An 18,852-nucleotide genomic window follows, 5' to 3' on the forward strand; every position below is an offset into this window, starting at 1 on the left:
TGTGTGTGTGTGTGTGTGCGCGCGCGCTTCTTCTAATGTTTATCCTGTTACAGAGCATCTCTCCACACTGACACTTACTCTTGTCTTGTAGAAACAAGGATGCACTTGATCTCATGTACAAGCAGTGACTGATGGCTCTTTTCTTTCTTCCTCTCTTGCCTTTTTTCCTCTCCCTCTGTCTCTTTTGTCTCTTCAGGCTGTGAGGACGGGGGGGAAGATGAGACCTCCCAGCCCTCTGCTGATCTTGCTGTACATCACACTGTCCAAGAGTGTGAAGGTGGTCTCTAAAAGAGGCTCAGGTATTTAACCTACTTCCTATAAGACTTCATACATGTGCCTCTGCTATGTTATCATATGGGAGCTGGGGACAATCTGTCAAATTGTGCTGATGCAACTTAATGGTGTAATTTGTGCTGTTGTTTTGTGAACTTCTGTCGTTTAATATTTTTATATTCAGTTTTTTCCACTTATGTTTATAGATATGGTTGTGTGTGTGTGTGTGTAAATTAATGCAATATATCCAGTAGATCGTCTCCACCGGCAGCAGCAACACAACGGCTACAATGTAATCCTATGGGGCAACTGCAACAGTCCAAGAAATGTCCATTTAAAGTGCTTCTCATCACCAATAAAAGGCGCTGGTGTTTGGCAACATTACACGTCTGGCTTAACAAAATCTAATCTTGTGAGAGTTGGGTTGTTGCAGGAAGACGGGGGTGGAAACATGAGTGAGAGAAAGAGTTGGAGAGAGGATTTTACTGAGAGAAACTATAATGGCTGATTCATTTTCCAATGTGGACAAAAGGCTAAAATCAGAGGAGGGACAACGAACTCGGTTGTGAGCAAGACCCCACGTTGAACGAGACATGTTACCTTCCCAAACTAAAAGCAGTTTTAGTAGACACATCTTGGACTGTTGCAGTTGCCCCATTTAGATTACACTGTACCCATTGCAAGCGTGTCGACTGATTTCAAAAGTTTGTGTATGTACCATTCCTTATTAATTCATAAACACAGGACAAAAAATACTAGAATTGAATAGTCTCAAAGTTATGTTTCCGTGATGGTCATTACTGGGTTGTGTTAAGCTAGTTGAGAATCTTGACCTATTCTGTATTGCTGACATTGTACTTCATGGGACATTTTTAGATTGTATAAAGATAGATCCATTAAAAAACATTATTGAAAGGTTGATTGACAGGTAAAATGTAAAGACAATTTCCCGGCCACTTCTTTAGAAGAATGACTCATGCAGGAAAGTGGGAGCGCCGCTGTTTAGCTGTAAGTTCAGTGTATTGCCTTGGTCTGAGATGAGGAGAATTTAAATTAATGAGAATATATTCAGTGTATTTCTTCAAATTAGCTCGACCTGCCTCAATCTAGAGAGAGTGACAGCTCCCAAATGATCCAGTTTCTCAGTGACTGGGTCACCGGGGGTTAATGTGAAACTCATTTTGGCTCTAAATGCCAGCAAATTGAACATCAATTGTGAACAAATGCAAAGGTCAAAAGAGAAAATGGAGAGCTGAAAGACTTAAGGTAGAAACTTTTCATGACAGGAATACAAAGATGGTTCAAACATTGTGAAGGCAAATGGCCATTGTTGGAAAAAGGTAGGTCTTATACATTGTGTTGCGATGAATACAGACTATTATATAGTCACTATTTTCAATCTAGTTAAATATAGGGGGTCTACTAAAAATTTTACTTGGCAGGAAAAGTCGTATAATAATTTTGGGTGGTTTACTTTAATATTTACATACATTTTGTATTCACTTTTTCAGTATTTAGATAATAAGATGGATTTGTTCTAAAAATCCATTGCTTACGTGTGTGTGTGTGTGTGTGTGTATGTATGTGTGTATTTATGCTCCTTCCAAACTACAATAGTGTTTGTGCTGCAGACACGAGCCGTCTGCAGATAAAAGGACTGACCTTTCGCTAAAGGTTTTACATTCAAGGACACAAACTTACAAGACAGACTCGAACAGCAGCACAGTATCAATGCATAATGTTCCTCAACCTGCATACAGGATGGTCACTGTCACAATCCTTTATCCCTGTGTTCCCTGTGTTGGCTAAAGACTGAAGTCGCATTATGTAAAATGCTACAAATTGCAGAAATCAATGTCTTAAATTTGTAAAAATGTGTAACACAACAGTGCAAGTGTGTGGTTCTAGTAAACCTGAAGCTATGAAGTCAATTGAAAACTATAACTAAACATTTTTTTTATTGTTGTAGTAGCTATACAATTCACTGGTTAAGTTTTACAGATGCTGCCTTACCAGTGGTTTTATACCAGCACAATTTACACGTGACACGCTCAATTTTGTAGTAGTGATGGATTATAGTGGTTTGTTATTATGGATGACACTGTTGTGTTGTCATGTGAGCCTTCAGTTAATTGTGGAGCTCATTCACCTTCAGTTCATTGTGGAGCTCATTCACCTTCAGTGCAGGACATTGGTGTAGTTGCAGATATCATCGATTGGGCTAAAGGTGATATAAGCTCCTGTGGACCAGGTGACCGAGGCCACAGTGGACCAAGGTGAAGCTTGGTTGTTGCATGTGCTGTTGTGGACCAAAACAGAACAGTTCCCATTAGCTGCATAAACATCTGGTGGTTTCCTTGTTGCTGGGTTTGCACAGACTGGATTCTCCTTTCTCTACTTGCCCGTTGTGCCCTCAACTGTCTGTTAAAGGTTTTTAAATGGCTCTGCCCAACGCCATACATTTCCTCCATAGCTGACTTTTCTGCTGAGCCATGTAAAGCCTCTAGACCGACATCCACAAGTTTTGGGTTTGCACTCACCAACCTTTCACTGACTCCTGCACTCCTGCACTTTTATAGCCCTCGCTGCTTTATTCTCTGGAGCGTTAATGGCCTCTTTATCAGGGGATGTGTTCTGAGCGGTAGCACTTGGCTCACTCACTTCTTTATAATTGGATGTGTTTTTTGGAGGAACCCCCGAAATGACAACAAATCTCTGAACAACTAAAATAAATACTTTAATTAAATAATTGATATATAGGCATTTGATGTCCAGACGAGATTTTGGCTAATCTCTATTAACAGCTATCTGTGTGTAAATGCAGATAAATTAAAAATGCTGATAGCTGATAATTTCCTTCACTGTCGTCCGACTCTTTTAGAAACCAAAATGCTTCCGGCTCCACAATCTTGTCCCTCACCTACAGATTCTCCATATTCACATGGAATAATCTGTTCACCCTAACTAGCTCCTTATAGATTAGCCGCAGTTGCCGTAATGCTGCATTTAATTTGTATTTGATATAATGAAACACCGACAGAACATGGGCATTGTGGACGTCAAACTGCTCATCGAATATGCTCTCACCATCTGGCGTGGAATCTCCAGAGTAGCTGGTAATGCTAGCAGGAGTCAAGGATGGAGTCTCTGAGGAGGCGTCATTGTCATGTTCCAGCTCCGTGCAGGAAACTCTGACAGCACCGGGCAGTTCCTTCAGTGACAGGCCGCTTCAACCTGCTGTGTGTGTGAAGGAGAGATACTACAGGTCCGTCCTTCCTGCTGCCGTTAGCCTTTACCATCAACAATGCTCTAAATAGACCACTCACACTAAATCTGACAAATTCCCTGTGCAATATCAATGCATAGTAAACAACCGCAGTATCAATATCCCGCGTGTGCAACAATGTGAATTCAACCATTAGTGTGGTTTACTTGTTTATAGTCTCTAGTTGATTTGACTAATGATATACTGCTTTTACTGGTGTTTCCTGCTATTGGACGATCCCATTTGCTGCTGTAACAGTGCAAACGCCCCAGCAGTGGGATTAATAAAGGATTATCTTATTTTATCTCTCACCTTATAGGATTGGACAGCGTTCACTGGACAAACTGTTGGTCTTGTCCCAAGGACTTAGTCCCGCTCTTAAAACGGGGGAATTTTTCTGTCTCTACTCCCGAACTCCACATTATTAATTTAATCCAGCTCCGGCCAAGGGAGAGGAACTGGAACAGGGCACGAGTGAACAGTTGGAACACTGAATTGTTCACATGTGTTGTATAAACAAATATCAATAAGGCAAACACTATTAATTCATTCAAAGTCCAGCTACTAAACAAGAGACTTTATACTTTGTATTTTCTTTGTGCTGCATCAATTTGTATTTATCTCCCAGGTGTCTAAACATGTATAAAAGTGATTGTCCTTAAAAGACTGTAGACTATATATGATGTACTGTAATAAAGTGTTGGTAATTATAACAATTGGATAAACTAAGTGTTAAACTCAAGATGGAGCTTTTTTCCTTTTCTCAAACTATTTAAAACAATGTGAAATATTAAACAATTAAATATAATTTCAGCAATCTTGAAGTGTTATCATGCAATATTATTTTATAATTAAGTTACAGTTAAGGCTACTTGTCATCTAGCTGTTATGTTAAAGCAAAAAAGCTTAATTGCATTTATTTTAATCTATTATCTGTCATTAATATAATATTACCATCATATTTGTGTCTCAGGTGGAGTTAGTATAATCAGAGTTCTGCCATGCTTTAAGTAGGACCTGTGTGTGAAAATGCATGTGGCCGATTGAGGGCACATGTGTGATTGTGTGGACACACACACACACACACACACACACACACACACACACACACACACACACACACACACACACACACACACACACACACACACACACACACACACACACACACATATGTGAGCTCCTGAGTGGTTCTATGAGTTAGTCCGTTGAGGATTTCAATATAGATCAGAACCAGGACAGCACATCAGATCTATCAAGTGGGTCCTCTGGGTCCTCTGGTCAAATATCGATAGCATTTAAGTCAATATTACACCCCAACTGTGGGGTCAAAGGTGAGGGAGTGTTACTGGGCAGTTTGGCCGTTTAATACCTCTTTGAAAGGCCCCTCTGTGTCCTCTCTACCTGAAAGATTACAAATGGGGACATGTGCAAAATCAGATCAGCTTCTTATCTGGGACATGGATACTGTCACTTTTTTTCTCTCTTGCATGCGTTCATACAGCACTGACGTACACGAGGGGCCACATTAACATTCAGCACACAAACTGATGGAAGCAGTGGATAGTGCTGAGCAAACACAAAAAAATATCTATACTGTAGATGAGAGGTGTTTTTTAATCTCTTAACAACTGAACAACTGAACCACACAAATGGAGCTTGAAGAGGCTTCATTAAGTATTTAAACACACTTAATTGAAATATCTTCCTTAAATGCAGTTTTAGTTGAGCTAAATGTAAAATAAATGAACACAGCCTTCTGTCAGTGTGTGCACTGTAGCAGATGTTGTGATTCCAGTATTTTTTGCATTTTTATAATTTAAATAAATATGGCATTACCTGAACACACTCACACAATACAATGATGTGTCTGCGTTAAAGAAGACATGTGGAAGTAAAAGAAAATTAATTGTGTGATGAAGCTCCGGGTGGCTGATTTTCTCTATGGTTCAAACGTTGGCGACATTTGTCTTCATGTGCAGAAGAATGAAAAAGATGGAGCAGCTGAGCTCTCATGGCGGCTAATAACTTCACTTACAATGAGCACCTCTGGCATCGAACATTGACCCACTCTATGTCACAGTCATTTATAATAGGCTGTTATTAGGGCCCGAGCACAGACATCAAAGGTGTCTGGTGAGACCCTATTGAAATTGTAAGGATTATTATTATTATTATTATTTATTATTATTATTATTATTATTATTATTATTATTATTATTATTCAGGCAAATGAAATGGCTTTTTGAGGGCTTTAACATGCTCAACTTCTTACCAAAATTTGCAGAAAGTTAGAAAGTGGTGAAAATTTACATATTCTGAAGGAATTTTCAATGGGCGTCGCAAAATGGCTCAACGGTGCCCCCCGAGACCCCCCGAGACCCCCAGAAGGTGTTCCCATTGACCTATCTTCACAAAAATCGATATACAGGTGTATCATGACCAGACAAACAAAAAAGTCTCTTGGTGCAATTGGAAAAACACAACAGGAAGCCTGCTATTTTGCATTTAGTGGCCATTTTGGCCATATTCCACATTTTTTCTTTGATACACTTGTACCAGGGTTTTCATCGGATCAACTTCAAATTGAGATGAGTGTCATCACAACAAGATGGAGATAAAAACTGACTGACAGATTTTTTTTTAATCACACGGTGTGACCGTGGCGTGGTGTCAAAGTTTGATTACACGCCATTAAAACACGATGTTCTGTAACGCGGACATACATGGACCATGAATCCTTTGATTTCAGTCTTCCTAGATCAAAGGAAACTTTATGTCTTGCAAAGGTTACGTCTCTCTCTCTCAGAACTGGTTATTTTTGTTTTTTCAGACAAAAAGCATGCAACGCTTCAAAATGGATGTGCTCGGGCCCACCCAGTGCTGCTTTGCAGCCCTAAAATTTTTATTATTATTATTATTATTATTATTATTATTATTCAGGCAAATGAATTGGCTTTTTGAGGGCTTTAACATGCTCAATTTCTTACCAAAATTTGCAGTTATTATTATTATTCATTATTATTATTATTCAGGCAAATGAATTGGCTTTTTGAGGGCTTTAATTAGGGCCCGAGCACAGACATCAAAGGTGTCTGGTGAGACCCTATTGAAATTGTAAGGATTATTATTATTATTATTCAGGCAAATGAATTGGCTTTTTGAGGGCTTTAACATGCTCAACTTCTTACCAAAATTTGCAGAAAGTTAGAAAGTGGTGAAAATTTACGTATTCTGAAGGAATTTTCAATGGGCGTCGCAAAATGGCTCAGCGGTGCCCCCCGAGACAGCCCGAGACCCCCGGAAGGTGTTCCCATTGACCTATCTTCACAAAAATCGATATACAGGTGTATCATGACCAGACAAACAAAAAAGTCCCGTGGTGCAATTGGAAAAACACAACAGGAAGCCTGCTATTTTGCATTTAGTGGCCATTTTGGCCATATTCCACATTTTTTCTTTGATACACTTGTACCAGGGTTTTCATGGGATCAACTTCAAATTGAGATGAGTGTCATCACAACAAGATGGAGATAAAAACTGACTGACGGATTTTTTTTAATCACACGGTGTGACCGTGGCGTGGCGTCAAAGTTTGATTACACGCCATTAAAACACAATGTTCTGTAAGGCGGACATACATGGACCATGAATCCTTTGATTTCAGTCTTCCTAGTTATTATTGAGTCCAAAGCAGAAATTTTAATACAAGTCAACAGGAGATTGATTTTCCTTCCCAGTGTCCAGATGGCATTCTACTATAATTATTCAATGGGGCTTGGATGTGTCTCTTATCTCCTCATTCTTTGTGCCACACTTGGCGCAGCTCAAAGTTTTATTGGGTATAAATTGGGGCAGATAGTTTTTTCTATTCGTGTGTGTGTGTGTGTGTGCACGCTCAGTAGAAGCATGTATGAGCTGTTTGTATACAGCTCGTGTTTGACCCACATCTCGGCCGTGTACGCTCTGCTGCTGCGAACGAGGGTTTTAACTCTAGGCGTTTTGCTCAATATGGTCTCTCACCTCGGTGTGATTGTGCAGTGGACTGACCAAGGCCGTCCTGACACCATGTGAGATTCACTCCCTGGGACTCTGAGCTGGTCTCTGACAGAGACAAGCTGTCAAGGTCCATCCATCTGACTCCCGATTGTTTCCAATGTCGGGCCGACCCAGCCCCGGTCGAGTCTGAGGAGGCCCCGTATCAGCCTGTCTGTTGGAGATAGGCCCGTAAAGAGACAGCTCTTCAATCAGACCACACTGGGAAGGCTTCAACTGGTCCTCGCAAACCTAGAGACCAGTTTGATGAGAAATACGAATAGGAACACGACAACATAAAAATTCAGTTGGTCACAACACATTTTTCAAGACATGAGGGATCATGAAAGAATATCGATTGTAAAAAGTAAGAGTTAATTGGGTTAGATCCACTTACATCTTTAGTGGACTAACAACAGTTACTAGTCATTTAGTTTTTGGCGAATTCTTACTTGAGTTTAATTTCTGCCCACGTATATATATTTTACGTTATTTAAACGTACAATATTTAACTTTGGCCACTCTAGGTCTCTCAATCCAAAAAAAAGATGTATTGTGGAGCAGTAAAGGATCATGGGAGTTTTTTGTTGATGCATAATCTTCTCGGATTCCTTGGCTCCCCTGTGTGTTTGTGCCTTAATTGGACAGCTTCAGCGACTAAATGCACAGCAAACGCCAAAACATACTTGTGATCCATGACGACTGACCTGAAGAAACAGTGAACGAAACCGCTCACTGGCTAGCAGAGTGTTTTCCCTTTTTATATGTGGTTTGCTTGGGAAGTTATACCAGAGACAGACAAAACCATGATAGTGGATATGATGCAATTCAAAGGCGACCAACATGCAACATCCTGTTACCTTGAATAATATTGGGGATTTCCATGGGTTTGAACATTGCTGAACATTTTGGATAATGTAAGTTCACAAGCCAACAAAATATAAAACAGTTGGGTTTAGACATTTTTATGAAGAATCGTTACATTTTATATCTTAAACAGGTAATTGATTGATTGAAAATAAACAATGGATTGATTATGAAAAAGAAGGTATCTTGTTTAAAAATATGTAGGTGGCTATTTTGAGTATGTTTTTATGACACAACATAAGAGTGGAACTACTGTTGGCCTGACCTAAAATTTTATCATTTTTCACACATTTTCACACACCAGTGGCCCTGCAAAGGTTTAATGAGAAGTTAACATTTTTGAACATCTTATCGCGGCTCAGAAATATGCAGGTTTTAGACCTTGGTATTTTTTTTCTCAGAAGTGCCGAAATTGCTATTAGTTTGATTTAGTTTGTCTATCCTGGGGAAGACGTCTGGTTTCTGCCCAGTATATACAATTTGTTTTGGACAGGTTTGGGAAAAGAACAACAAATAGGCAATGTTAGACGTTCTGTATCTCTGTGGATTCATTAAAGCATGCTCTGTACAGTGGACCGGATCGGAGCTTCAGCAGAGATCAGTCAATAAATGATCACGGGAAGTTAGGGAGGAATTGTCAGTGGTAGACAGTCAACCAAATGAACCTTATCTCCTCTTTAAATTCAGGCCTTGGGGCAGAACACGTTCCCCTCACTCCTCTCTAACACACCCGGCTTCATCCTAAGAAATAGCCCCTGCCCAACTCTTTCTGGGTTGAGTCCTGAATGCCTTTGCCTCATTAAACGGAGGCATTGAAAATATGACACCTCATTCATTCCCCTGAAAAACACCTAGGACTGTGAAGTCTCATCAGACTGTGATGTATCATAACAATGGGGATCTACCAGGCCCGGTGCAACTGATGCTCTTTCTGTAAAAAGCCTTTAATTCAGCATTTTATGGATTTGTGCTCAGGCCATATTGCTTTTTGCGCATGACCGCACCAAAGATTGTTATAGTCATGATATATGAGCATTATATGCCTTTGCATGTCTGCTCCAGGGTTGATGGTAAAAGACGCTAAAAGGCATTGGACTTTATGAGAGGTGCTGTAAACTTTCACATTAACCATGGATATGTTAAGAGAACTGGATGCAGTGTAACTAAATGGTGTCCCATGTATTTCAATGAAAACTGGTCAGTCCATGCATTTAACAATAAAGGCATTTAGGCCTCAGCACTTCGATTTCTTCTCTAGCCAACAGATTGCTGAGTCCCTGTCTATTTGAATAGCATAGGGAAATCCATTGACGTAGTTTTTTTGAGTCATTTTATTGTAATGACACACATTATGATTATATTATAAGTAATAACTTATTTTTGTAGGTTTGCTTTTAGGGAAGATTACACAAAACCAACTATACAGATTTCAATGCAACTTGGAGGAAGGGTGTGGTTTGGGTCAAGGAATTTTTTTTTTCTCTTTCTTTAACATTTTCTTTTGAAACGTTTTCCTTTATTTCTCAGAGAATAATTTATGGATATTAATAAAAAAAGATTTGGCCTTGGTGGAGGTTTTATGCCATCAGTGTTTGGACTCATGTTGATGATCATTGCATGTGACCCAAAACGCCCACTTATTGGGCAATGAGAACTATGTTCCTAAATAGATCTGGTCATTCATACTGACATTACAGGAGGCACTGAACTAAAGGACGGCAAGAAGGGAAACCTTGCAGCTCAGCGGCTGCATATTACTCACAACTTAAAACACACACAGGAACAGTTTTAACAGAGCTCAAACACATTTCTGACTTCTCACTGCATAACTGTGTGAGATTTCAGCTGTGATGTATTTAACACAGACTAGATTCAAATGCATGCGCTCAGTCAGAACCTAAATTGCTTTCAGACCAGTTTTTCGGCATCACAGGTTTTCTTGATGGCCCACCATATGCACAGGGTGAGCACTGTGCTGGGAAGTGCCCCACCTGCTCATCAATCAGTGTCGCCAGGTCAAAAGTTGAGTTTAGTGTATTATCACAAGAACTTTGTGTGCGTGTGAGTGTGCGTGTGTGTGTGTGTGTGTGTGCCAGGACATGAGCAGACGATATGCCCTGATTATGAGCTCCTTATGGCTGCGCATTATAGCCTCAGCTGCCATGGCTCTCCCACACAGTGAGAAAAAACTCAAAAAAAACTAAAACGCTGCATGAACACTTTGTCAGTTTATACAGTCCAAATGTCATGAGAGAGCCAGACAATACACATCACTAAACACATCCAAGGCCCGCTGACCGGTCTGTTAGCTGGAATAATGGCTTTTAAACACAGCCTGCAGGGATGAGTGAGCATGCTGCAGTGGAAAACAACATTCTGCACTCTGATCAAATGCAAGGACGGGAGCCTCACTATGTCTTACACTTAACCCACTTGAGGCCCCGGCTACAGTAGATATATAGAGTGCCTGAGTTGATTCAATTGTCCCTTTAATCTAGTTACTGACTTTGCATAAAAGGTTCAATGTAAATAAAAAAGGAACCCTGCTGTAAACAATCCGAACCTGCTCGAGATGGTAGTTGTCTTTTCTTAAGCATGTTTTAAAGGCCAGTTAACATCAGCAGTAAACATGTTTTTTGTATATGAATATCTATTAACCTCTAATTGACACGCTCAAAAAAATAAAATAAAAAATAAAAAGGACTTAGAGCTGCAGAGAGGTTTACCAGCTGCGACTGCTGGTGTAATGTAGCATAGTGTCCCAAAGCCTCTGCAGTCAGCTCACTGTCTACACACTCTGATGGGGCAGGGAATAGCTACCCAATTATCATAGTGTGTGTGTGTGTGTGTGTGTGTGTGTGTGTGTGTGTGTGTGTGTGTGTGTGTGTGTGTGTGTGTTTGTGTGTGTGTGTGTGCGTGTGCGTGTGCGTGTGCGTGTGCGTGCCCATCTGACTGTCTCTCCTAGTGTGACTTGTGATATCCCGGCGATGGCCTCTTGCTGTTTCTCTGAGCAGGGATAAAAAACCGTACAGCCAATATTCTAGATGACTGTGCAAATACCGCTCCAAATTCACGATAAGAGCCCGTCATGGATAACTGTAAATCTGACATGGCCCCAAGGCAGCGTGGGGGATGAAGTCCACGGAGCTGACGCCTGAATAACCTTCCGATAAGTACGAGGGCATGCAGGGACACAAAATCCAGCCGATCAGTCGTTTCCGTTCATTTAACAAGGCGTTCTCTTTTCATTTCACAAATCATACTGCTGCAGTTTCTCTGACATGCTGTCAGGCCGATGGGCTGAATGACGTACACAAATAAGATGTATTGAGGCCTTGTCTCCTCTTGTCATACTTGTCTCATACCTGAGAGGCTTTCCTAGATTATTTTATTGAACATTCATTCCTCTAATTCCTGGTGGAGGAAAAGGGTTTAATAGTTTATTGACTGATCATCTGTCCACATTTACATCCGTACGTGCTAATCTGGGATGACAGCCAGTCTCCAGTTAAACAATATATCACCCTGAACGTGGTAGGTCTAAAATGATGCGACACTTTCAAGAGTAGTTTTAGCCTCCACCTTCTCTCTCTCTCTGCCAAGCCAGTTACATTTGATGCTCATTAACAATATAATGCTTGTCCTTGGTATCTGTTTACTTGATGCGAGCCACTAGGCAGGGACGTCTAACTAACAAGCTATGATGTAAGTGTATTAGAGAATATGGCTCATATCAGTGCACAAGACAATCCATCCATTCTATCAATATGGAAACGAGCCAGACAAATTCACACAGAGACACATGAGCATAAACATCCTGCACACACATATTCCTTTTTTAATAAACATACATGCAGACACATAACCGAGTGTGGTTTTAAGGTTGTGGCCGATAGGTGTAAACGCAAATGCACGATGGAGAAACAAATAAGAGGATGTATTTTATACACTGGATGTTTGTTTGCTGTTGGCTCACAACACACCAGTGTACTACAGAGGCTGTCCTGGCCTGGTCAATACCTCTCTCTCTAAATGATGAGGAATGGCCTGTGCGGCAGTAACTGCACTGGGAGATTGATCACATGCAGACTACTGGAGATTAAATGGCTTTCTTGTGGGGAGCCAGGCCGCCCCTGCATGCTGCATTGTGCGGAAACGCTGGAATCCTGTTTTGCCTCGCTCCGATCACAACACCTGCAGGGAAGCCGGGTGGGCCAGCATATGGAGGCCATCAAGCATATACTGATGTTTACTGTTTAGGATTAAGATAAGATAAGATGCACTTTATTGATCCCACGCTGGGGGGAAATCACTTGTTTACAGCAACAGATAGTCAGAATGAGTTAATCCAGAGAACATGTCTACAAATAAAATAGAAAAAATAGGCTCTAAAATAAGAATATACAACTACATTAAATACGGAAATAATATGGAAATTTCACAAATAATGGCACATTTTATTTGTGGATAAGAGATGTTTGAAATAAACATAATTGAAGTTTGTGTGCTTATATAGACTGATATAAGTATATAGGAAGGTATGATATACTACATCAGTGAGTTTAATATGGGTATTAATGCACAGTAGTAAAGAAAATAGTAGAATATCTACATAAGATATGTATATATATATATATATGTATGTTTTATTTTAATATTTATATAAAAATAGTGCGAGTAATACTGAGTAGTTGTGTTGTGAAGATTACATTTGATTACAGCATCATTTTGCAGGGAAAGAACAGGGAAATTGTTGCATCATCTGTCAAAGATTGGAATGGGAAACTGTTGTAATGCAGTTAAATTCTTTAAAACGATATGAAATATGCCTCAATGTGTTTTCAGTGATACACACCATATTGTAGGCCAAAGGGAAGGTTTTGTTTTCCTGTATTTTTATACAGTTGGTCTTAAAATCCCCTCCTAATGGTTTCCATTTAAAGAACAGCACAGCCTGGGATATTACTTCCTTTGGTTTATGTATGTTCAGGGAAATTACTTGTGTGAGTGTGTAATGCTTTGTGTGTATTTTGCACATGTGTTTGTGTGTGGAGGCTGCGTTGAGGGGATTATTATAGGGACATGTGGTGAGATATGTATGTGCTGGTCTTTACTGATAATGAAGCAATTATGCTGGGGTGACCATTCACATCTCTGGCTCAAGTAAGTACAGTGTAATGTTATATTCAGCATGTGCTCTGGTGTAACGGTGTGTGAGGGGTTTATATACACTACAGGAAGAGCCTGTCAGGTAATTAAACTGTTCTAAATGAGGAGAAGTGCCACTCGATGCTTTTATAGACATCAAGGCAATTTAGCCCACATTAAATGGTTGTGATACAGCAGCAGAGTGTGTGCTCTGTTTATTAGTGTGTTATGATATGCTATTAACCAGAAGTGAAGGTTGTATTTGGGCTCACTGGTCATTTTCAACATGAAATTCCTGCTGAGGTTAAAATGTGTAGATTCCCATGATTCTCTCATATTATACACGAGTGAGGGAAGACGTTTTCAATTGTATCACTTAAAAAATGTAACTTTTCTGTGGATTTTACAGTGTATTCATGTCTCTGAGGGGGTTCCCAATCCCAATGCAGAACATTGTAAATTCCATAGGAGCTCAGTTTGGTAGGGGCTGCTGTGTCTGAAAACATGTTAATCAGTGAGCTGCTCAGATGTGGACCCTGAATCTACGTAGGAGCTCGGGAGAGAAGCGGACAAAGTCACTCCAAAGTTCACATTGTCTATATAGTTAAAATGAATGAGTCATTTCAACTTTATCCATATAGTCGATCTAATAATTCCAGGAATCTGTCTGTCTGTGTCCAGACGCCTTCTTCACTTGAGGTGGAGTAGCTTTTAGAAACACAAGAAAGTCCAGTTGCCAACAGACACTTGTACACCGTCGTCAGCTCTTATCACCAAACTCCCTTGACATCTTCCTCTGTGTCTTCTTCGTGTGTGTCACCGCTTCTTCGCCGGGAAACTTTTGTTTTCTTTTAGTTTATTTCATTTTTGAGCCTGTTCCGTGTTAGAAGTGTCACAAAAACCCCTGCGGTGTTCACACATCAACTTCTCTGGATTTCTACCGACTTTTATATTTGGTTGCCAGTCAGAGAAAGTCTGCACGAGCTGCAGAGCCTCTTACTCGGACGTTTGCGTTCACACATGCACCCCCTCCAGAGAAAATACAGAGGATCCACAGAGCTCAGTGCATGTCTGAAAGCAGCTTCTGTGGAACACACATCTGAAAAACTGTTCATCTTTTCAGCTTCACACCTGGTATGTAATATTGTTAAGGGCCCAAGGAGATGCAATGTCGATTTGGACATTTAAATAATTAAATAGGCGACCAGCACTGTATAGCAGCTGGCGCTCATCAACGGCAATGACAACTGATTCTCCAGTTTGGGGTTTTGAGTCGAGTTCACTGAACTGTGAGGTGAACAGGAACATTCTGTGAGGTGAACATCCAACTCATCAATAAGGAAACAAGTCAGACCAACTCACACAAAGCTTCACTGAACTGTGAGGTGAGCAGCACTTTGTGCAGCAGCGGTGGCTTCAGGGTTCTTCAGACTGAGTCCTGCAGTAGGTTTTGCTGCGGCTCAATACTGCAAATCAATTTATACGGTTTCAGAAAGTAAGGCATCGCCACAGGGCAAGCAAACAGTCCATTCCAAACAGGTACAGTATGTGTAGAATGGGCACTGCACTTGTAATATCAATCTTATTTGATCATTAATAATCCTGGAAATGAGTCCTAGGTTAATATGATTGGTTATATTCCACCAGAATATACAGTATGTAGCCTACACTTTAGTATAGATGGCAGTGTGTTTGATTGCACTTTGACAGGTATCACATCAGACGCCTTCAGAAAACCCAGAAGTTATTCTGCAGGCAGCAGAAAACTACAAAGACCAGCATTCTAGAAAACCCTTCAGGCCATTTAAACTACAAATACCTGCAATCCTCTGTCATCCCCCTCTGTCAATGGGATGTGTGCTCAGCTGCTGGTGTTAAACCTTAGGAAGCGCAGAAGAACAAGTGTTTCTCGTAGCAATGAACACACGCACACGCATCATCCGCATTATCTGTGTGTATCCAGCTTCCTTCCCTCATTAAGCAAAAACTTACAAGAAAGTGAGCTCCATGCTGCGAGTGAGGGGGAGGAATCTGAGTACGTCTCCAAATGCTAATGAGAGGAGCCTGCTTCAACACCCTGCTTTGTCTTATGTGTGTATGTGTGTGCCAGTTTTTTTTTTTTCCTCCAAAGGTATGTCCATATCCAAGCACAGTTATTTTTACATATCATTAGTAGCGCAATGCAGCCCCATCGCCCTGACAACTACATCCCTTCCTTTCCCTACTGCTTATCACCATAACAACTAATGTACTGTAAATAGTGCTCTCTCCCCGTCGGCACGGAGTCCTTCTTTTTCTGTTTCTCCCTGCCGTCTCTCTGCGTTTCTTTCCACCCCTCCAGCCCTCTCGTTGCCTCTGCACCCCCCTTACCCTCCACCACGGCCGTTTTCCTTAATTCCTGTCTGGTTGCTACGTTCAGAGTTGATTTTTTTTGGTGCCACTACAGATGTGGGTGGTTCTGGTGAGTGCGCAGTAACCTTTCTCCTGCTTCACGTTGTCAAGTGCCTGAGCTCACATGGCAATCGATAAAAAACAGGCAGCTGTATAAGTTATCCCGCAAAGTTCCAGATCCTATATTGATTTTCGTTTTTTTTTCAAGTAAAAGGAGCTTTTAAAGGCGTTCCTCTTCCCACATACTTACAAATACATACTGGGTGATATCAACTGTGGATATCTGATTAGATGAAGGTGTGTATTCGCAAGATTTAGTCCACTCCGTGCCTTTTGTGTTTGACCTAAATGTGTTATTGACGGTGAGCCGGGCCTGACAACTTGATTGGTCTACTCCGCTCCAGGATTAACTTGCCAGCCTGGCAGGCTTTTACAATCAAAGATCAAGCCAATGGTGTGTTTGGCTGAGTAGCTGTGGGATTGACTTAACAGCCTGATGTGCTAATGCAGAGTTATCCCAAGGTTGAGCTGTATACAGCAAGGACACGCATGCTGTTTTGCCGTCGGTGTAAGATCCACAATCTATAAGAGAGAGGTGACGGTAAACACTTATCTGTGCACCCCTGGAAGAAAAGAAGGGGAAAAAAATCCTTTCACTTGAATCCATTTTGCATTTTCTATTCTCTGTCTCTATTGTTTCCTTTTGCTTGACTCTCTCTCTCTCTTGTAATCACTGTCTCAAATCACTAATTATTCTGGTTTATTCCATTTCTCTTCCTCGCTCCCTCCCTCTTCTTCTTGTCTGACTCAATCTTTTCATCAGCAGCACACGAGAGGTCACCTTTGCCCCATTTCCTGTCTTTCTCTTTCTACGTTCACGTACTCCATGTTCATCTACTTTGCTCTTTCCTATCCAAAGCTCAGGGGTAGCCCTCCTGGATCCCCTCTTACATAACCGCCTCCCCCTCACTCTTCCTGGATAAGTGCATGTGTAAAGGTAGAGTGATTATAGGTACGATCGCCGTTTGCTAAATATTAGAGTTACCCCACTAACGGACAGCCGTTAGCCGAGGCAAAAACGGCGTTGGATGAACATCTCCTCAGATCACAGCTCAAGCTTGTTCCCTGGAGATTGACTGGCAACCGCGGAGCCCAAAGAAAACAACAAGAAAGAAAAGACACTTGAATGGTGTTTGGAGCAAACCAGTCGAAATGTCACTTGAAAGGATATTCTTTCCGGGCCTTTATTTTAAGGCAACTCTTACCGCACATCTTGAATTCCTATGATGTCCCCTCTCGAGCTGGTTCCCATACACATGCCTCAGTGGCTCGCTGTATGTGATGTTGTGGCCTGTGACGTCGGCAGCTCTTTAGAAGCTATAAATGCCTTCTCTCTCTCTCTCTCTCTCTCTCTCTCTCTCTCTCTCTCTCTCTCTCTCTCTCTCTCTCTCTCTCTCTCTCTCTCTCTCTCTCTCTCTCTCTCTCTCTCTGCCTTCATTAAGAGGTTGTCTTAAGCTACCCGGCTTAACGCTATTTACATTTTCATTATTCTACCGTTACCGGGAAGAAATGGCATAAAATCCAGCAGTGTTGAGGACATTAGACAAGCTTCATTCTCACAGCAAATGGATTTACATAAATAAGGAGGTTGATACATGGAAACAGAGAGGAGGAGATGAGGCAACAAAAGATGGGAGAAAAAAAGGAACAGTGTAAAAGGACGGAGAACCTTTCAAATGGATCAAGAGGACAAGACGACGTGCAGAGCCAGGAAGTGTGTGCGTGCGTTTGTGTGCGGTTGTGTGTGTGTGTGTGTGTGTGTGTGTGTGTGTGTGTGTGTGTGTATGTGAGAGAGAGAGATGTAAATTGGTAAATGAGAGGCAGTTGTGTCGGGTTCTCTGGATGTATAAAGTGGGCTCTGAGGGACTGACAGAGGTCGTCTGATCCACTGCATGTGATCAATACAGCTCTAGGTTCCCTCATTAGTGGAACAGACCTCATTGTGTTTACCATACAATGGACTTTGTTCATGTGTATTTGTCAGCCCTGTGTGTGTTTGTGTATAATAAGGTGTCTTCATTTTGGCCCCTTTTCTCTCGCCCCTTTTGTTTACATCTTCTGTTCAGACGATTTATTACCTTCGCAGAGGAGGTTATGTTTTCACCTGCATTTGTCGGACTGTTAGCAGGAAATGTAAAAACCACTGAATTGATATCCATAAGCTCTAATGGATTGGTATGGCATGAGTCAAGGAAGAACACAATACATTTTGGAGTTGATCCGGATAAATAAGGAGAACCAGGTTTTTACTTTTTCCAAATATCTTTACCATGGTGAAATCGGGCATAATTCTTGGTAGGTATGGTTTGATTTGGTGGATTTGCATCAAGATCTCTGACTTATTCTGTGGTTAAACAATGACAAAGTAAATAAATAAAAAAACATCTTGCCATGTTAAAGTAAGTGAAAAAGAAAAATGTATTCTGGATCCATCCCCTGATCCGGATCCGCACCAAGACTTTAATGGGCTCTGATCCATCATTCTTTCACAGAATTTTGTAAACTTGTTTATGAACACTCAAACAAACACATAGGAAGGTTAAGGAATGGCGAAGGTTAAAGAAAATGTCCGGGTTTAGTTTATATTAATTGAATTAAGGCTGCAACTAAAAATTGCTTTTGTTTATTATCTACGTTAATCAGTGAGAGATGCTGAAAACAGATTTAAAAAGAAGCTTCATTTTAGCTCAAGATAAAAATGAACATTCAGTTCTTAATACCTACAGTTTCAGGGGTTTACCCAGAAAGACTACAAATGTCTCCTCGATGCATCACGTCATTTCAGCTTTGTGTGTGTGTGTGTGTATGTATGT

General features: G+C 40.9%; 1 protein-coding gene across 1 annotated transcript in view; it reads left to right on the forward strand.

The window, feature by feature from the left end:
* The first annotated feature begins 217 nt into the window (after window positions 1-217).
* il1rapl1a (interleukin 1 receptor accessory protein-like 1a) overlaps window positions 218-18,852 on the forward strand; it is a 142,847-nt gene continuing 124,212 nt past the window's right edge. Inside the window, exon 1 of the mRNA XM_061088975.1 lies at window positions 218-299. Within this exon, the coding sequence (XP_060944958.1) occupies window positions 218-299 (82 nt within the window). The remainder of the gene's footprint in view (window positions 300-18,852) is intronic.

This window comes from Limanda limanda, chromosome 16, assembly GCF_963576545.1.
Source record: "Limanda limanda chromosome 16, fLimLim1.1, whole genome shotgun sequence".
NCBI lineage: Eukaryota > Metazoa > Chordata > Actinopteri > Pleuronectiformes > Pleuronectidae > Limanda > Limanda limanda.